This window comes from Halichoeres trimaculatus, unplaced genomic scaffold (genome assembly GCF_033239565.1).
Source record: "Halichoeres trimaculatus isolate MK-OKI-2021-1 unplaced genomic scaffold, fHalTri1.1 fHalTri1_scaffold_6, whole genome shotgun sequence".
Classification (NCBI taxonomy): domain Eukaryota; kingdom Metazoa; phylum Chordata; class Actinopteri; order Labriformes; family Labridae; genus Halichoeres; species Halichoeres trimaculatus.
In genome coordinates this window covers 6943969-6961738 of record NW_027437184.1, presented here as the reverse complement: position 1 = coordinate 6961738, position 17770 = coordinate 6943969, and the positions used below count along the sequence as shown (strand labels likewise).

Genomic DNA, 17770 nt, shown 5'->3' with positions numbered 1-17770 from the left:
TGGGGTAAATTGACCCAGTGATTTAACTTACCCCACAATGAAGCACTAAAGTGTCAGAGGTAAAACGTGTTTAAGTGTAGTAATACATAATGGTTTTTTTTTTTTTTTTTTTAGATATGTGTAACATTGTAGACAAGCTAGAATGCCGGGGAAATACAGCAGGAAGACAAACTGGGGCTCAACACCCCATGAGGAGATGCAGAGAGCAGCAACTGAAGTCCAGGGTAGTAAATCCACAAGAAAAGTGGCCACAGAGAGAAATATTGACAGGTCAACCTTACGAAGATTCCTAAAAAAGAAAGAGGAAAGGGGAGTGACAGTGGCAGGCTACACAGGGACAGCAAACGCAAAGAGGGTCTTCACAGAGGAGATGGAGGAAAACCTTGCAAACCATGTGAAAAAACTGGCTGACCAGTTTCCTGGCCTCATGGTGAAGAAATCCCATGATCTAGCCTACGAAAGGGCAGAAAAAAACAATATTCCTGTCCCCGAGAGCTAGAAAGCTAACCGTTCAGCAGGTACTGTAGAAGAGATCACAATTCAACTCAGGTAAACAGTTGGTCTTGTAGTTAAACAGATTCTTAATAATGTCCCTATTCTTTTAGGTCGAGATTGGTTCATCAACTTCAAGGAACGCTACCGAAAAAGTCAAAAGGTCAACTTACCCCCATGTGGTTCAATTCACTCTTTGAGGTGGAGCAATTTACCCCTTAGCTGGAGCAAGTTGAGCCACAAAGACCTTTTTTTGACAGGTTATATTTCCATGACCAATCATTATAAATGTGTTCTAATTATTTCCATTGATGTAAGACATCATGAAATTAATGTGTGTGTGTTGAATTTACTTCAATTTCATTTCCACTTGCCTACAGGTCAAACAATGTAAAAAGTGTCTCAGTTTACCCCGCTCTCCCCTACAGGCCATATTGGTCACCGTTCAGTATGATTTGACATTTAGGTACAAGATAGCATCACACCTCAACAAAAAATATTCTTGTAAAATTTTCTCATTAAATCAACATTCATAATATGACCTGCAGCCAAACCACCAATACTAAAGAAATCAATCATGAATGGTTACATTATGGTTTATTACAAGTCTTTTTGGCTTCTTCTTTTTTTTTCTTTGATTAAAAAAAAAGAAAAAAAAAGTTGTTTTTGACAGAATATCTTATTATTCTGACTATCTTTATTTTCCTTTTTTCCTATTTTTTTTTTTACTGGCGGTACCGAGCTTCCCTAAGTAGTTGAGCACCCGTCAGTTAAAAAAAAAGTATTTGAATATATGGAAAAAACAAAATGCCATACAGGCGCCTTCAATTGAACGTGAAGCTTGACATGCTTTTTTTCATGTTGTATAAATTGAACTGTAACCCAGTGAGTCAGCTTCAGGGTTATCCATATTAAAACGGGGTTAGATAAACAGGAAAAGCAGCCTTCGCACCGCCGCCTCCCTTCATCTGACAAAGCGTTCGTCACCCTCCAGGCGGCAGCCTCTCAGGTTGATCCGTACACTTACAGCCGCCCCGGTACCTCCGCGTCTGTCCGGCCCTGCTGTTGACTACAGGGGAATCAAACCTCTGGATTTGAGTTCACCTTTACGGCACGTCCCTTTGCAAAACGGTGTGTGTTATTTTTTAGATTTTGTCATCTTTGTTTAATTGAGGTTTTCACATTTTGTTTACATCTTTGTTTGAATAGCTTAGATGCGGTTGCGAAGAGGCCTCACTAACATCGCGTGCTAGCATTGTGCATGGTAATGCTAGCTGTCGTATTAGCATGCTATTTATTTACCCGACATTGTGTTGTTTTGGTTGTGAAAATATGCAAGGTAGCTACGAAACGTAGAGTAACACCAACTCTACGCTGTATACCTTTCTAACCGTCCTTGTTTGCGTTCCTTAATCTTAAAGTACGCTAGCTACTCAGTTAGCATTTCCGCCGTTTAGCTTGTTTAACAAGTGGCTAGGCGAATTAGCCGTAGGCAAGGTAACGCAACCTAACGAATAACTACAACACAACTTTTTAAACGCTTAATTGTGATTTTATTTGTGCTAAGTGTGTCCTTTCTGCCACTGTAATGGTGTAAACATGCTGTTTATTGTCCTCTTCACATCAGTTTAACTTAGCTTGCCTAGCTGTAGCGTTAGCAATCACCAGACGCATAATCAATGTCAGCTGTCAACGTAATATAACAGTCAAATAACAGTAAACGGTTGTAGTTTGATGATGATGCAGTATGCTTTTTGTAGCATGTATTTCTTGTGACTTTTCTTTAAAATAATACAGTTGTACACAGCAGAGATAAACACCCTGTACACTTACACAAAATAAACTTAACAACACAGAGAAAGACGTGGAGTGAGTATTCAAAATCACTCCTACATTACAAATCTGCCTGTTGACAAAGTTTGTACAACTGATAAAGAAAGGAAACAAATGAAAAAGAAAGGAAACAAGAGAAAAGGATCCCACTGCTCAAGAGGGAGTCAGTCTGACGACCAGTCAGTTACACTGTATACACCAGAGTTAGCATTTAATGAGTAATAAAAATGTGGCTGGATTTGACGTTTGATAACATAATCCTCTTAATCCCACAGATAATGCCCACAATAAAACTACAGAGCTCCGATGGGGAAATCTTCGAGGTGGATGTTGAGATTGCCAAACAGTCGGTAACCATTAAGACCATGTTAGAAGGTAAAGCTCTTTTGATCTATTCTGTGTGACTTAAAAGCTGTCTGTGTGTAATAACAGTTTGTGTCTGTAGCATCACTTCATTGGTAATGTGATGATTTAATATATGTGAAGTTGGGTTGATGCATTGCTGACATATTTTAATCCTGTCACAGATTTGGGAATGGATGATGAAGGCGATGATGATCCAGTTCCTCTCCCAAATGTCAATGCTGCCATCCTCAAGAAGGTACAAAATGCATACACCATCCATATGTGCACACACATATCCCACTTTATCATCATGTCACTAATAATCAGTGTTATTTATGTAAAAAAATTAAGTGTTTTGAAGCTGTTTTCTTTAAAGTGATACTTTTTGATGGAACAAGTTGGGTCCTATCACAAGATTTAGGGCAGAAATTACCCCTACAGCAGTGTTTTTGTGCAGCAGAAGCCCAGAGCGCTCGCACCAAACACCCCCTCCCTGCTCGTCTGCTGGTTTCCTCTGCATTCAGACGGGGCCATATTTTACTTGACCAAAAACACAAATAAACAGACTCCCACCGAAAAAATCTGATGTCTGCATTCACGCTTTATTCAAAGTAAACGGCAGGTTTTCCTTGCTCTCATAATCACTCATCTTTACATTGTTATTGCATAATTCGTCCTGGCAGACTACCTGCGTTTGTTTATATCTGGCACGCTGCGCGCACGGACTGATACAGCTGTGGCTCTGCAGCGGAGGTAGCACCGTTTTACGACACCATGAGAACTAGAGCTGTATTTAGCGGTGTTTTTGTGTGAAAGTAACACGCTGAAAATTCTCTAAATAAAGTGTGAATGCAGACTGATATCAGATTTTTTCGGTGGGAGTCCGTTTCTTTGTGTTTTTGGTCAAGTAAAAAATGGCCCCGTCTGAGTGCAGAGGAAACCGGCTGACGAGCAGGGAGGGGGTGTTTGGTGCGTGTGCCCTGGGCTTCTGCTGCACAAAAACACTGCTGTAGGGGTAATTTCTGCCCTAAACCTTGTGATAGGACCCAACTTGTTCCATCCCGGAGTATCACTTCAAATGGTTAAATTTAACATCAGACACTAAAAGGGGTTTGGAATTAAAAGGGACTGTTTTCTAGCTACTAAAAAACATTTACAGATGACATTGGTCAGAAAATCTCTTGACACTAGTAGACATATTTATTTTTTTCTGCTTTGTTTATGTATGAAAACCCACAAGTTAAATGATTTTATGTGTTGTTTTTTATTCCTTTGTGTCCTTTTATTTCTTGTGTACCATAAATAGCCAATTTATGTATGTTTATCTTACAGTCCGCACTTACTCAGTTGCCACGGTTGAATGAGGAGTTTTTCGTCTTTCCGAATGGAATCTTTCCGAATAACTTTTCCGAAAACAATAGTATACATAGAAAGGAATATTCCAATCTCTGGTCTACATGCGCCGCTATAATCAAACAGAATAGTCAATGGGGCATGCGCAGAAAGACGTAAACATCACGAGATTTATCAAAGCTGGAGGACAACAGTTTGTTTATCACGGTGTTGCAATATTGCGAGTTTGTCGTCCGCCCAGTCTTGTAATCATGTTCATTTCTGTCACAGTTTGGATCAAAAGCAAACTTTCCTCCAGTGCTGACAGCTCGCTTCCATTTTTAAAGTTGAGGAGCGTCTCTAGTTGCGTCTTATGTCATATCTGAGCATGCGCTGAAAGAACGTACCCTGACAACTTTCCGTTTGAGCGGATACATGATACCTCAATCGGTTTGGGGAAAGGAATATTCCACCCCTGTGAAACCGATTGAATGTCCATTTGGATTGGCACTTTTCTTTCGGAATGAGGTGTATACAAAGGTTAAATTCTTTCCGTTTGAGAAAATAAACCGTATGCAAGCGGAATATTTGGGTCCATGTATACGTGGCTACTGTTATCTAATAAGAATCTAGAAAACTACATGTTCACATGAAAAGAGAGACTTCCACAGGGTGGTTTCATGAGACACCTTTTGTTTTTAATAACTAGATGAAAAAAAAACAATCTGGCAATCGTACTTTTATGCTTCTAAGCTGCTTTTGCTTAGTAGGACATATGTAACATCTGAGGGAGCAGAAGCCAAGGAAGGCCAGATTTTTGTCGCCTGTTCTACATGTTCAAGCTCTTGCTGAAACTTGTGTGCATGTTTTTAGGTAATTCAGTGGTGCACCCATCACAAAGATGATCCCCCTCCTCCTGAGGATGACGAGAACAAAGAGAAGAGGACAGATGACATTCCTGTTTGGGACCAGGAGTTCCTCAAAGTGGACCAAGGCACCTTGTTTGAACTCATTCTGGTAAATACAGCTCTCGTACTAACACATTTACTACACATTGAAACACTTTGTTGTCTTAACTTTGAGATTTCATCCTTCACATGACCGTAAAACAAAATTCTACCATCATTTTTGATGTCAGACAGTCTTACAGCCGTTTGTTGCTGAGGATTCTGGAGTTCAGAAAAGCATTTTGAGGGTTTTCTAACCACATGTTTGTAAGAGATAAAATAAAAGCTCCTAAAGCATTAAAAATCATGTGTTTAAAGTTTAATTTTAGTGAAGGAGCCATGTGCTCCATGGGAAGCAAAAAACAAGCAGATCTCCATTGTGACGACATGAGATTTTTTTCTCCAGCTCAAAATTAAACCTGTGATATTTCCACACAGTGCCTCACAACCCCCCTGAAGGCCTAATCCTTTTAATACGCAGAAACAAAATGTTTAATCAGGGAGAGACCAGGTTATTAAACAGTTACAACAGAATACTTTCAGTGCCTAAACAAACACCTTCATCCTGAAACTGACTCTGAGCGCTGATCCAGAGTAATGCGCTGAAATGTATTTCCTAAAGTCTTTTTCTCAGATTGTAAATGTTTGTTGTCATTGCAGATGTTTTCTCTCTCATTGTTTCTCACGTTATTGTGAGTGTGCACGTGTCTTCCACAGTTGTCTTTTTCTCCAGTGCTGTGGCAGAGCTGAGCATTTTCATTTGCTTAACAGGGATTTAAAAGAAGGTTGCTTAGCAACAGTCAGAAGAGAGGTGTGGGCAGCTGCTGGCAGGGATTATAAAATAAAGTTTTAAGGTGGAGAGAAAATGTTTTGATCTCGTCCTGAGAATGATTTCATCCTGCAGTTAGTGAAGATAAACAGCTCAAGCACGTGAAAGGTAACTCGAGCAGTGTGTGAGTGATTGGGAAAGAAGTGTTTGTTGTGTGCTTCCAAGAAGTGAAACACAAGTCACAGTGTTGGTCATTTGAGTTGTTTAGCCTCCCTCCGGTTGTTTTTAAATGTAACTCTACACAAAAAGCTAGAGGATGTAAAGAGGCTGGAGTGAAAAAGTAGATTACGAGTGATATGAATGCTCTGTCAGTGACCACAGAGGGTTCACGATGGTTTCTACAGGAAGTGAGTTTAGAAGATGATGATGATTTTTAAGAAGGGTTTCAGTCAAACAGCCTCACTCAAAGCTTTAGCTCAGAGGTGTGTTTGAAATCACTTACCATTTTTCTGCCTGTGTATGTCAACATGAAGGTGTAAAAAACATTATATCAGGAGAAAATCAGAACAATGTTCCCACTGAAACTCCAGAAATGTTACAGAAGTCAATGATAATCCCAGATGTGTGTCAGACCCTGTGGAGTTACAGCAGCAAACGTTCAGATCTGGTCCAGGATGTGCTGGGAAGATCTCATTTCAGTAAGACAGCTGCTTTCCCCCCGTCCTCCGAGGCTTTCACTAACTTTTTTTAATAGGGCCCGACGTGATAAGACTATTACTAGAATAGAAACCTTTCTGACTAAGCTAGGCTACCAACCAAGTTTGTAATAGTTAACTAAAACGAAACTAAAAACGAAAACTAAAATTTAAAATACATTGCAGTTAAGTCAAACTATTAAAAACTAGAAAAGAAAACAAAAACAATAAGTAAACTAAAACTGTATCTTGTGTTCACAAAACTAACTGAAACTAACTAAAATGATAGACAAAATTCCCTTAGTTATAGTTTTTGACAATGTTAATAGCCTTTAGGATTAAAATTAATCAGACACATTAATTTTTACAGAGTCCAAGTTTTTAATTATTGAAGTTCATATTATATTGTTATTTTAAATAATTTATGTTAATATTATTTTTAAGTAATTCATGTTAACATTATTTTATATTATTTATGCTTATATTTTTTTATACTAAGTTTATATTATTTTCATGTGTTTAAGGCAGCAGCCAACATTTCGGTATCAGCATTGACTGAGCAGTGAGCACTATGTTGGACTTGAAAATAAACAGTATGACAAAATATCTCTGACCTTTTTGAATCCTGCACCTGGTTAATAAGGTATGAAAAAACCAAAACTAAACTAAAACTAAGCCTTGTTGCAAAAATCAAAACTAAATAAAAACTAGAATGCCCGCTCCAAAACTAATTAAAACTAAACTGTAATGGAAAATAAAATGTCAAAACTAACTAAAACTAAACTATAATGACAAATCCAGAACTATTATAACCTTGCTACCAACATGTTTATGTGACTACTTCTAGTGGTTAGATAAAAAATACCTGCTAGTTTTAGTCACAGTTAAGTGTTTTTGGATCTTGATTTTAATTTTAGTCTAGTTTTAGTCAACATATTCAAGTTGTTATTGAAAACAAAACCTGCATTTGTCAGACTGTCAACACAAATTTATCAAAGCTCGTCATTGTCCCATTTATTGTCATAACTTTTTAAATTAACACTCCTTTAGATTGCTTTCTGGGACACTGAGTTTTTTTTTCTTTTTGTACATTATTTTGACTAAAACTGATTTATGTTCTGGGTTGTATTTAAAGTTAATTGTGTTTTACAAGAAGAGCCTCCTAATTCGAATGTTTGTGAGGTTTTCTTGCCTTCCTTTAGTGGTGACTTGAGGAATTTCTTTTTTTTTCTTGCACTTTATGCTGGTTTTATTTTTGATCAGCAGAAGTTGTGGAGTGATTTTAACCTTTTGCAAGAAAAAAAACGAATCAACTCCTCATAGTGTAAGGATGGCTACCTTTTAGATTTGAAATGGTACGGTACCGATACCCAGCACCTGGTGATTGGTATTGGTACTCAATGGTACCATTTTTGGTACTTTTGTGTGTTTATGTAGTAATAAATACTAATTTGTTATATATTAATTTTTTCATTTTATATATTTATTCTTAATTACATAACCTTGTAATGCCTGGCAAGGAAAAACGCCTACTCTTCAACTCCCTCACTGTCACAAGGATGCATTATGGTACCTAAACATGGTACCTTTTGATTTTAGGTGAATTGGTACTCTGTAATACAGATGGAAATTGGTCAGTACCTATAAAAGTACCTAATTCGGTACCTATCCCTACCGTAGCATCTCTCTAAACTGCCTAAACTGGGAGTTCAGTTGCCGCTTTACAACGAGCTGTTTTTAAATAGCAGGGAGGATTCTTTCCTCCAAGTAGTCTTGTAGTTTCACACCAGAGCTGTGTGCTGTCAGAAGATGTGGTAACATGCTTTTTGGGCTCAACTTATGCTGAATTTCAGGAGCATACTGGAAAAACAAAAAGGTCAAAATTGTCTGGATTTATTCACTGAGGAAACCGTGGTTTAGTTGATACAGCTGTAACTGTTGATATCTTTATAACTCAGCCGTCACATCCTCCCTCTGCTCCTCTTCATGTCACGCTTTTGTGTTTTCTTCTCTTCTCAGGCCGCCAACTATTTGGACATCAAAGGCCTGTTAGATGTCACCTGCAAGACGGTGGCAAACATGATCAAAGGCAAAACCCCGGAGGAGATCAGGAAGACTTTCAACATCAAAAATGATTTCACAGAGGAGGAGGAGGCCCAGGTACTCAATCCATCCTTCACCTGACTGTCAGGAAACTAACAGCTGTTACACGAGTTGATAAAATCTCATCTTTGTTCTTTATCCCACAGGTACGCAAAGAGAACCAGTGGTGTGAAGAGAAGTAAAGGGGAGATCCTGCCAACACTACCACACTGTAAAGGAGTTGTCCCTGCTAACTGGTTGCACTGGCGTTGTTCATACTTGTCAATATTTACATTTAGTGTATTTAGAGCCACATTACCCCTGACTCTCCGGTATCTTTCTTCCAACAGCATGACCATTTTAACTTGCCTGTGTGTTGTCTTAATTTAAATAAAAAAAGAAGCTTTTTCAGTTTCCACACACGTGTTGTGCTTTGACATAAAAACCCCCCGTTCTGGTTTCATGGCTTTGTACCCCTAAAGATTAGTCACTCCTTTCACCCCCCTCTATTATTAATCGCTATGGTTGTCTTTTTTACTGGACATGTTTGTTTTCTTTTAGGTTAACTGATGAAATAAAATGGCTTTTTTGACAATTGAGATGACATGGTGAATATTTTATTTTTTGCTCTGTAAATGCATCACTTCTGTAAAAACCATGTTGAGAGGAAAAGGTTTTTGAAAGCGTCGTCGAGTTTGAGTTTTGGAGTCGAGGTCCTCGTGTGTAGGCAGCATTGGTTAACGCATTCCTAATTCATGTTGTATTGAATTAGAAACTTCTCAGAAAAGATTTGATGCTGGCTCTTTGGGGTGATCAAACATTGAAGGAGTAAATAAAATGTACAAAAAGGACGGTGTTTGTCTTTTTGTTCAGCTATGTGTTTCTGAACCACAGCAGACATGGACGAGATATTCAAAACACTTTAATACATCAAACAAAAACAAGTAATACATTGGAGGCTTTTGAGGCGTAGAAATCAAAAGATCCAGGAGGTGTCAGAACTGATGAGATCATCCTTAACATAAAACTATTTCTAGCACAAGAGCGCCCCCTGCTGGAGGGAAACAGATTTGCTGTACAGAAGCTCAGCTGAGTTAACTCTCAGTGCTGTAGGCTGAGTTTGAAGCTGCAAGCATGTCGGTAAAGTAAAGCCTTTATAGTAAAATCTATTCCTGTTAACATTGACGTTGAACATGCACAGATTGAGAACACAAGGTTTAAATGATCCTGCTGTAACACTCCACCAAATAAAAAAAGCAGAAGGACAAACACAAATGTATTGCTTTAAGAAATGGTACAAACTAGATTTTTTTCAGTTTCTTTTTTTGTTGTTTGTTTTTTTTTTTTTTTTACAGAAAACATATAAAAGTTTAATTATAATAGGGAATTCCAACATTTATAAAACTTTACAACACAATGCGATATAATAGTACCCATTTGGTCTTGGATTTGTTGACGGAGCTGCAAAATGTTTAGTCACAAGAAAACTTTTTTTTCTCTTTCTCGGCAAATGAAAACAAAACTGACCTTAAAAAACATAACGATAGTCATAAAATACCAAAAAATCAGAGTGAAAATAAACAGCTGATGTAGAGAGATAGTGAGCCTGAAAGTGCCTACATAGAAAATGTCTAAGATGCTCAGTCTTGTGTAACTTGAGGCTTTTTTTAAGCTGATGAAATGAAATTAAAGTGTTGTTAAAATATGGCAGATAGAAAACTACTTCTTCTTCTCTTTGGAGCTGAGGTTCTGCTGGACTCCCCTGGGTTTGGTCTGAGTTCGGTGTAGGATCATGATATGACTGTGATGTATAAACCCTTACGCTTTGTGTTGAATGAACTTGTAACACTGATCTCTGTGGCTTTTGTAACATACACATTAAAACCAGAACTTCCTCTTCTTGTGCGAATGATTTGGTTCGTAAAGGAAAGGATGTTTTACACAGCGTTTAATTAGTGATGGTCAAAAAGGGCAGAGGAAAGGACGCACCAATTTTGCTCAGAGTAAGACCTCTTCCTTGTGTTGGATCACATCTTTTTCTGTGATTTTGTTGTTATTAATTATGTTTTTTTAATCACAAAATTCAAAGTAAGGTTAGCTCAACAGCTAATGCTACCTGTGCGCACTGATCGAGGCTGAATGTGATGGGATATTTCCAGATTTTAATGTTGAGGCTCGTATGAATTTTGATTATTTTTGAGGATGTGAGTCAGTGAACAAAAGGCTCTGAACATATTTTTTAAATCAACACAAATCGCTGCCTGATGTTGATCTTCATGGCTCTGTCTTGAACACGCTCTGATCCATCACTGAGTCTCTGTTAGCACTTTGAGGGAAAGTCCCGCTGCCTTGGCGGCTGACAGCGCCGTCACTGAGCTGTGCGTCTGCTTTCCGGACAGTTCCAGGTGTGTGTGAGTGTGTTTGTTTGCGTGCTGCTGCTGGTGGTGATGGTGGGTGTCACCGCGCTTGCCGGCAGACTGCTGCAGGGGTAAGCGTGTGTGTGAGCGTGTGTGTGCTGGTGGGGACAGGGGGAGCCGTGTGGACGGGGAGGTGGGTGGCGTGGAGCAGCCCGGGGAGAGCGGGCGCTGCTGGTGCTGGTAGAGACGGTGGCGGGCGGGAGAGGGGGAGGGGGGAGAGTCAATAGCACTTAAATCTGAAGAAGATGGGCTGGGGCAGCCTCCTCCTTGAAGGTAGCGAATGCACTTCTTTTTCCTCCTAGGGACAGTCAGAGAGAGTTATCTGTGAATAAAGTGTGGATGGTAAATGTCAGCAGGCTTCAGTGGAGATGCAGCAGTCACACGACAAAAACACAGACACACACGATCACAATGAACAACAGACAAGGATTAGTGTCAGACTACGCACATGAAGACATGAACTGACAGATGCTTAAATACATCACTAACGTACTGATTATTAAAACTCCATTTACTGCTTCAACTAAAAAGTCTCTGAAAACTTCATCTCTGTTAAAAATCTGCTGATAGAGTTTTCAAGAGTGTTGAGAAGTATTTAAGTCTTCTACCTATTTTTTAAGCTCTACACTGTCTCCCTGTTACTTTGAAACTACATTTTTTATCCTGTTTTTAAAGCTTTCATAAACTTACTCCACCAAAAATTAAGTTTTTTTTGCACCATCGTGGAAAACTTTGAACGCTTTCCATTTCCAGACATCAAACCGCTGAGTTCTCTGAAGGTCTAGTAAAAAAAAAAGACTGGCCTTGTACTGGGTTACTACAGTTAACATTTCACAACATGTATTTATCTAATTTTCTTGTAGTATTAACCTAATAATCCCAAATCTAATCCCAATTTTTTTCCCTACAAAATGGGTTAATGCATTCTTTTCATTAGACCTCCCTAATACATAATATGCATGATTTTTTTGTATCAATTATTATTATTATTATTTTTATCATTGTAATTATTATGATTATAAATAATAATAATTATTATAATATTATTATTATTATTTTAATAAAATACTTAAATAATAATAATACTTTTTAATAATAATAATAATAATAATAATAATAATAATAATAATAATAATAATAATAATTATTATTATTATTATTATTTTAACTTAATTTATTATTATTTAATTATTTGTCTGTAGACTTCAAGAGATTCAAGTAAAAAAAGGGGGTATCTAACATTTCCAATGAGTTGATCCTAAATTTTTTTAATTCTGACTGAATTTTTTTGGCTGATCTTTATTATCTTCCTTATTTTACTGATTTTAGGTTCTTATTTATCTTAATTTATATAACTACCATCTACTTTCTTGTTTTGGTGGTTTATTGGTCCTTTATTAATTAAAAAAAAGCAACAACTACAACAACAAAAAAACAGCTTTAAAATCTTTTTGGAGACTCTTGGTGGCTCACTGATAATTTTCTGTGCAAGAAACTGGTTTTCAGTGTTGCTTACTCTCAGAAACTGTTGTGAATATTCTCATTTTTTTTATTTTGGATTAATCAAAGATAAGATAAGACGTTAAAGGATTTTTTTGAAAACAAAAGAAAAAAAAGTTCTTGGAAACTTTTGCGTTCTTTCATGCGACGGTTGAAGAGACGGGAGTTGTGGGGAGCAGAGGGTGGGGGATGACCAGGACTCGAACCAGCCTGTGACACCGTAACCTTTGTACATGAGGCACAAATAACCACAAGGCCAAACCAGAGCCAGGGACTAAGAGCTGACAAGTTTTCTTTTTTCTTTTTTCTCATGTATGATAGATCTGTGTAGGCAGGGGAGCTAACTTAGCGTGCCATAACTCAGCCTGGCTCTGTCATAGGTTTAAAATTACTTTTTGAACTTTACAAAGAGAAAGGCCATTCCCTTCTCTTCGCAGTCTTTATGCTAAGCTAAGCTAAATTGTTAATGTTAATTCAATCAGAAATGTATATAAAGTTAAATGTGTTTATTGCCCATCAGTTGTTTTTCTGCTGATCTGTATGTATTTATGTGCTTGGCTGCTAGACAAATTACCCTCTCCCAGGGATAATAAATTTAACCTTGAATCCTCAAATTTTATTCATAAAAGAGGTTGGTGAAAATTTTACTACATTAAGATAAAAAATATATGTTTTTCTGTCTCTTTTGAAGCTCCTAGAACTCTCAAAAGTATCGAACAATGAGTTGAAAAGATATAAGAATTCAACAACATGACGTAAGATGGTGGTGTTATGACTTTGTTTTCTAAAAAAGAAAAGACTGAAGCAGTTAGATTTTTCCAGGTTTTGTTGTCCCCCCTGTGTGCACCCTTCTCCTGCTCTACACCAGACACCCTGAAGACTCTGAGTGACGCTTCTCCTGTAGCACTGAGTGCAGCATCAAAGCAGTTAACAGGATCATTACCAGAATATGAAATGAGTCACCAGGTTTAACCACAAGGAAAGGCGCGAGGCCATATTTAGAGAGAGCTGGAGGAAGAAGTGCAATAGAAAGTGATTTCTAAATGTCAGAGTTCACCATCAAACGGCGCCCTGTTACCACATCGCATGAATGGAGAAAGTAGAAAGCAAATGGGCATGGGAACGCCGTCACTATGCAAAAGCTGCAAGGAGAGTGTGTGTTAAACTGCGGTGATGAGGATTCGCTCTAACCACATTCACCCCCCTTTGTTCTCTTGAGCTGAAACACACACACGCTTCGATTTCCATGACGTGGTTACGGGGAAGACGGCGGGGTTGCTACAGTGCAGTGATGGAAGGACCCTGGTTCCTGCAGAGAAACTGTGGACTGAGGTCTACTGCAAGTCCTGTGGTGAGGTGGAGTCAGACCTGCTGCTGCTGTGTGTCTGCTTTACCACTGATAAGAAACTGGGGCGACTGCAACTTAGAGGAACAGTCTGTTCTGAAGCTGTTTTAGTAAAAAATCTCACTATCTACCCTCTAAATTGTCTGTCTGGGCCAAAGTCTGGAAAACCTTTAAAGCAGTTAAGGAAAAAAAAAATAATGAAGGGGATAAAAAGGAGCACAATTTCAGCATCAGCGACATTTTAGATAATACGCAGCATTGTGCATTTTTTCTTTCAAGAGTCTAATCACTTCTTGACTCTCCCTCCCAACATATTTTACAATCCCTAAAAGAATTAACAAGTACGGCAGCTGTCAATCATCGTTAAATGTAACGTAAAACCTCGTTTTTAACCTCTTAGAACTAAAGAAAACAAAACTTTTAGAAAACGAGGACTTGATGGCAAGGCCGCCAAATAATATGTTCAAAACCACCAGAACAATCGGACGTGAGAAACATTTCTACAGCCCATCTGGAATGACTGGGGAGCCTGATTTTTTTGACCTACACCGCAGCCAGCCACCAGGGGGAGCAGTTTTTGTGGTGACCTCCCTTCGAGCAGAGCAGGATAACGTCTAATTTTTTTTACGGTCCATGATCTCAGCCAGGACACTCTCGGAAAAAAATAAAAGCCATTTCAACGTGTCTCTTTCTGGTTAAATTCAGGTTAAATAAAACAACAGCAACAAATGTTGTTAAAACAATGTTTTAAAAAATAAGTAGAAAAGAAAACACTAAAAAGCAGAAAAAGGCTAAGGAATGACCTTTGTTTTTTGTACAATGACTTGAAACAGGGGTGTTCCTACAATCAGGAACACCCCATCTCTTAAAAAACTGATTTATAAAGTTTTCTTCAATTAAAAGCATTTGTTTCTTACATCATGTGCTTCAAAATACATCAAAATACAAAATCTTTCATGATTGTTTTGGTTACCAAGTAAGTTGCAAATACAAACAATGTTGCACTGAGATCTGAGGTAAACAAACAAGACTTTTAGGATTTTAAGGACTTTGTCTAGCTCAGGAAATAGGATAATTTTCTTAAATTCAAACCTTTTGAGTTGATGATCAACATCAATATCCAAAAACTCTTTTTTGGCTAAAAAAAATCACTGGAAAATGGAACATGTAAAAATATTTTTAACTGTAATACAATTATGATAAAAACTATGACAACTGTAGACTACACCTCTTTCAGTAGATTTTTTCAGTGTCATGTTATGCTTAATATGTACATATCTTTATTTACTGAATTATTCTATTTAATAGTGTTAATTGTTTTTCTCTTCATACTTTGTTTGCTACTGTTACTCGGTAAATTTCCCCATTGTGGGACGAAGAAATACCTTATTGTACCATATCTCATCTCAAACATGGAGATTTAACAGCTGCCTTTTATTAGAGCATTTTTACAATTCATTTTAATGAATTTTCTTTTAAAAAAAATGCACAATTTTTCAAACCTGCGCTGCGACTCTCATCATAAAATTCGTTTTAAAATCTGTTTTAACTTTTTAAAAAAATCTTATTTTGTTTTATTATTATATTTTATTAATGTTTAATCTGTTTTTAAATGAATTTTTATTGTTTTTCTTTAATTTGCTCTGTCTGCAAAGCACTTTGAAATGTCTTGCTGATATGTGCTATATAAATAAACTTGCCTTGCCTTGCCTAGTAACTTAAGCTGTCAATTAACTGAAAAAAGATTTCAAACCCAGCACAAAGCTGCTTAAATGATGTTTTCACCTTTTTTCAAAATCCAATTTAAGAACAGAACTTGAGGAAACACATTTAGTTGCGTTATGTTACCATGTGCAAGTGGAGAAGGCCAGTCTAGCTCTGAGGATGATGGGTTTGCCTTGGGCCCCTAGTCGACTAAATACGCTGCAGACTAGAAGTATGAAACTCATAGCCCAATTTCAAAATATACTGAATATTCCTGCAAGTGTTGCAACTTTTTATGAAAGTAAAATCTTTCAACAGCTGAGGTGTGAATTTCTGGTGCTACAAATGTCAGGTTTCATTTATTTTATAACGTCCTATCAGGTGGTTTAAGTCCCTGTATAATGCAGCAAAACAATTTTTTGACTTTGTGTAAGAATTTGAAAAAGTAGTAGAAAGAAGCAACAAACAGATACTTTTTGGTATCACATTGAATTCATGTCTTTTCTAATGAAGGTTTTAGACAAAGACGAAGTCAAGGTTTAAATTTTCTGGATGTTTTGACTGAAATTGTTCAACAATCCTTGAAAAATATCAGAAATGATTGGATTCTGTGTTTCAACATGCGACACAGCAAGTTAGTGACAGGACATGCAGAGCTCAGGCTGGAGTCAAACACTTTGGAGGCGGAGCTTAATTTGCTGCAGACAATCTCATTGGTTGGAGGAAGCTGAAATCTTAACATGAGGATGATAATTAAAACTAAATGAGATCCTGCTCAGATCACAGAGAGCAGCTCCACCTTCTCGTGATCTGGTTAAAATGTTTGAATAAGGGGAGAGCCAATCAGAGGGGAGGGATGTGCTGATGGATGAATTAATGAGAGATGATGATGTTGCTAAGCGCTAACAGTGCAGCACTACGGAGAGGTACACACCTGCAAGGACCGCACCAGTCTGTTTGTTGGTTGAGGCCGAAGCGAGCCCGGCATTTCTTAGGAGAGCCCGGGTCTGAGCGCAGCGCGCAGCATGCACAAAACAGAAGGAGGAAAAATTAAAGAGGGGGGGAAAGGTTAGAGAAAGAGGACAGAAAGAAGGAGAAGACAGAAGAGCACGTCATGGCAGGAGAAGCACCAACAGAGCCATCAACTGTTAGTAGCAGGTTACAGCAAATTCAAGGTTAAACAGAGAAACTTGGAGGCGTGCTGGGACACTCTGTTAGTACACAACTGGAAAGGGTTTAACAAAACCTAAACTGCTTTTCAATCCTGGGAAATACAGGATAACAGATCAATCAAAGATAGACCTGATCAAAATCTTAAGACCAGTTGAAAAATTGCTAGAATTTACCCTTTTCACATTTGGATCTTAATGAGGTTTTAAGTAGAGCTACAATATGCAAAACTAAGGGGGAGTGTGAAAAAACACTTTGATAAAGTTATTTATTGAAAACAATAATTACAAAAAACTCTCCAAACCAGAACAAAAGTTTTTCTCAGTAGGACTCAGTAATGAGTAGCTCCAAAAATCGGTTTGAGCATGCTTGATGCGAGTGTTTCCAGGAAGCTTTTGGGAACATTGCTCCAATTGGTAAAGATGGCTTCACGAAGAGCATCAACTGTCTGGAACTGATGGACATTTTTATAAACTTCCCTCGCCATCCATCCCTAAATGTTCTCTATTGGATTTAAGTCAGAAAAAAACCCGGCTGTTACCACACAGATCAGGGCCCTCAGTCACGAAGGACGCCCACTGCAACATCAGCACGTAACCAGCTGCCGTTTGACCACCCTGCACCACCTGAAGCTCCAGTGTTCACTGAATGAAAAAGCCCCAGATCATGATGGACCCCCCTCCACTGTGCGGGGCAGAAAATATCTCAGGTGGGATCTCCTGGTCATGCCAATAATGCTGAAGCCATCTGAACCATCAAGGTTACATTTTTCTCATCAGAGAATAAAACTTTTTTCCACTTTTCAGTGTCCCGTGTTTGCTACTCCCTGGCAAAGTCTAAACGGCAGTTTTGTGGCGTTGAAGGAAACGAGGTCTTTGAATTTGTTTTTTGTTTTTGAAACCCATTTCCTGCATATGCCGTCTGATGGTCGGCTCCAGTAAGGGCCTTAATTTGGGTTGAGGACCACCCTGTGTCTTGACAGACAGCCAATTGGATCCTCCGGCTCAGCACAGGTGTAATATCTTGGGTCTACCACTTGACTTGTTTGCTCCATAATGCTCAGGATCTTTCAGAAAATGTAGAATGACTGTCTTACTGTGTCAACCTCAGCAGCAATGGCACGCTGTGAGAGGCCTTGC

The 17770-nt window shown here is 38.2% G+C and overlaps 2 protein-coding genes across 9 annotated transcripts in view; one reads left to right on the top strand and one right to left on the bottom strand.

Moving 5' to 3' along the window:
* The first annotated feature begins 1449 nt into the window (after positions 1-1449).
* skp1 (S-phase kinase-associated protein 1) lies at positions 1450-9344 on the top strand. Its single transcript, XM_074672056.1, has 6 exons — positions 1450-1623; positions 2601-2700; positions 2853-2926; positions 4876-5019; positions 8433-8573; positions 8663-9344. The coding sequence occupies exons 2-6, from the start codon at positions 2604-2606 to the stop codon at positions 8696-8698; spliced, it is 492 nt and encodes a 163-aa protein (XP_074528157.1). The 5' UTR covers positions 1450-1623; positions 2601-2603; the 3' UTR covers positions 8699-9344.
* Positions 9345-9366: 22 nt separating this feature from the next.
* Positions 9367-17770, bottom strand: part of tcf7 (transcription factor 7) — a 101445-nt gene continuing 93041 nt past the window's right edge. For 2 of the 8 annotated variants that reach the window (XM_074672048.1, XM_074672050.1), the window contains 2 exons: positions 16396-16468; positions 11101-11234 (listed from right to left, as the gene is read on the bottom strand). In XM_074672048.1, the coding sequence (XP_074528149.1) occupies positions 11231-11234; positions 16396-16468 (77 nt within the window). In that variant the 3' untranslated portion in view covers positions 11101-11230. Of the gene's footprint in view, positions 11235-16395; positions 16469-17770 lie in introns of all 8 variants that reach the window. The other 6 variants (XM_074672049.1, XM_074672051.1, XM_074672052.1 and 3 more) reach the window with 4 other exon arrangements.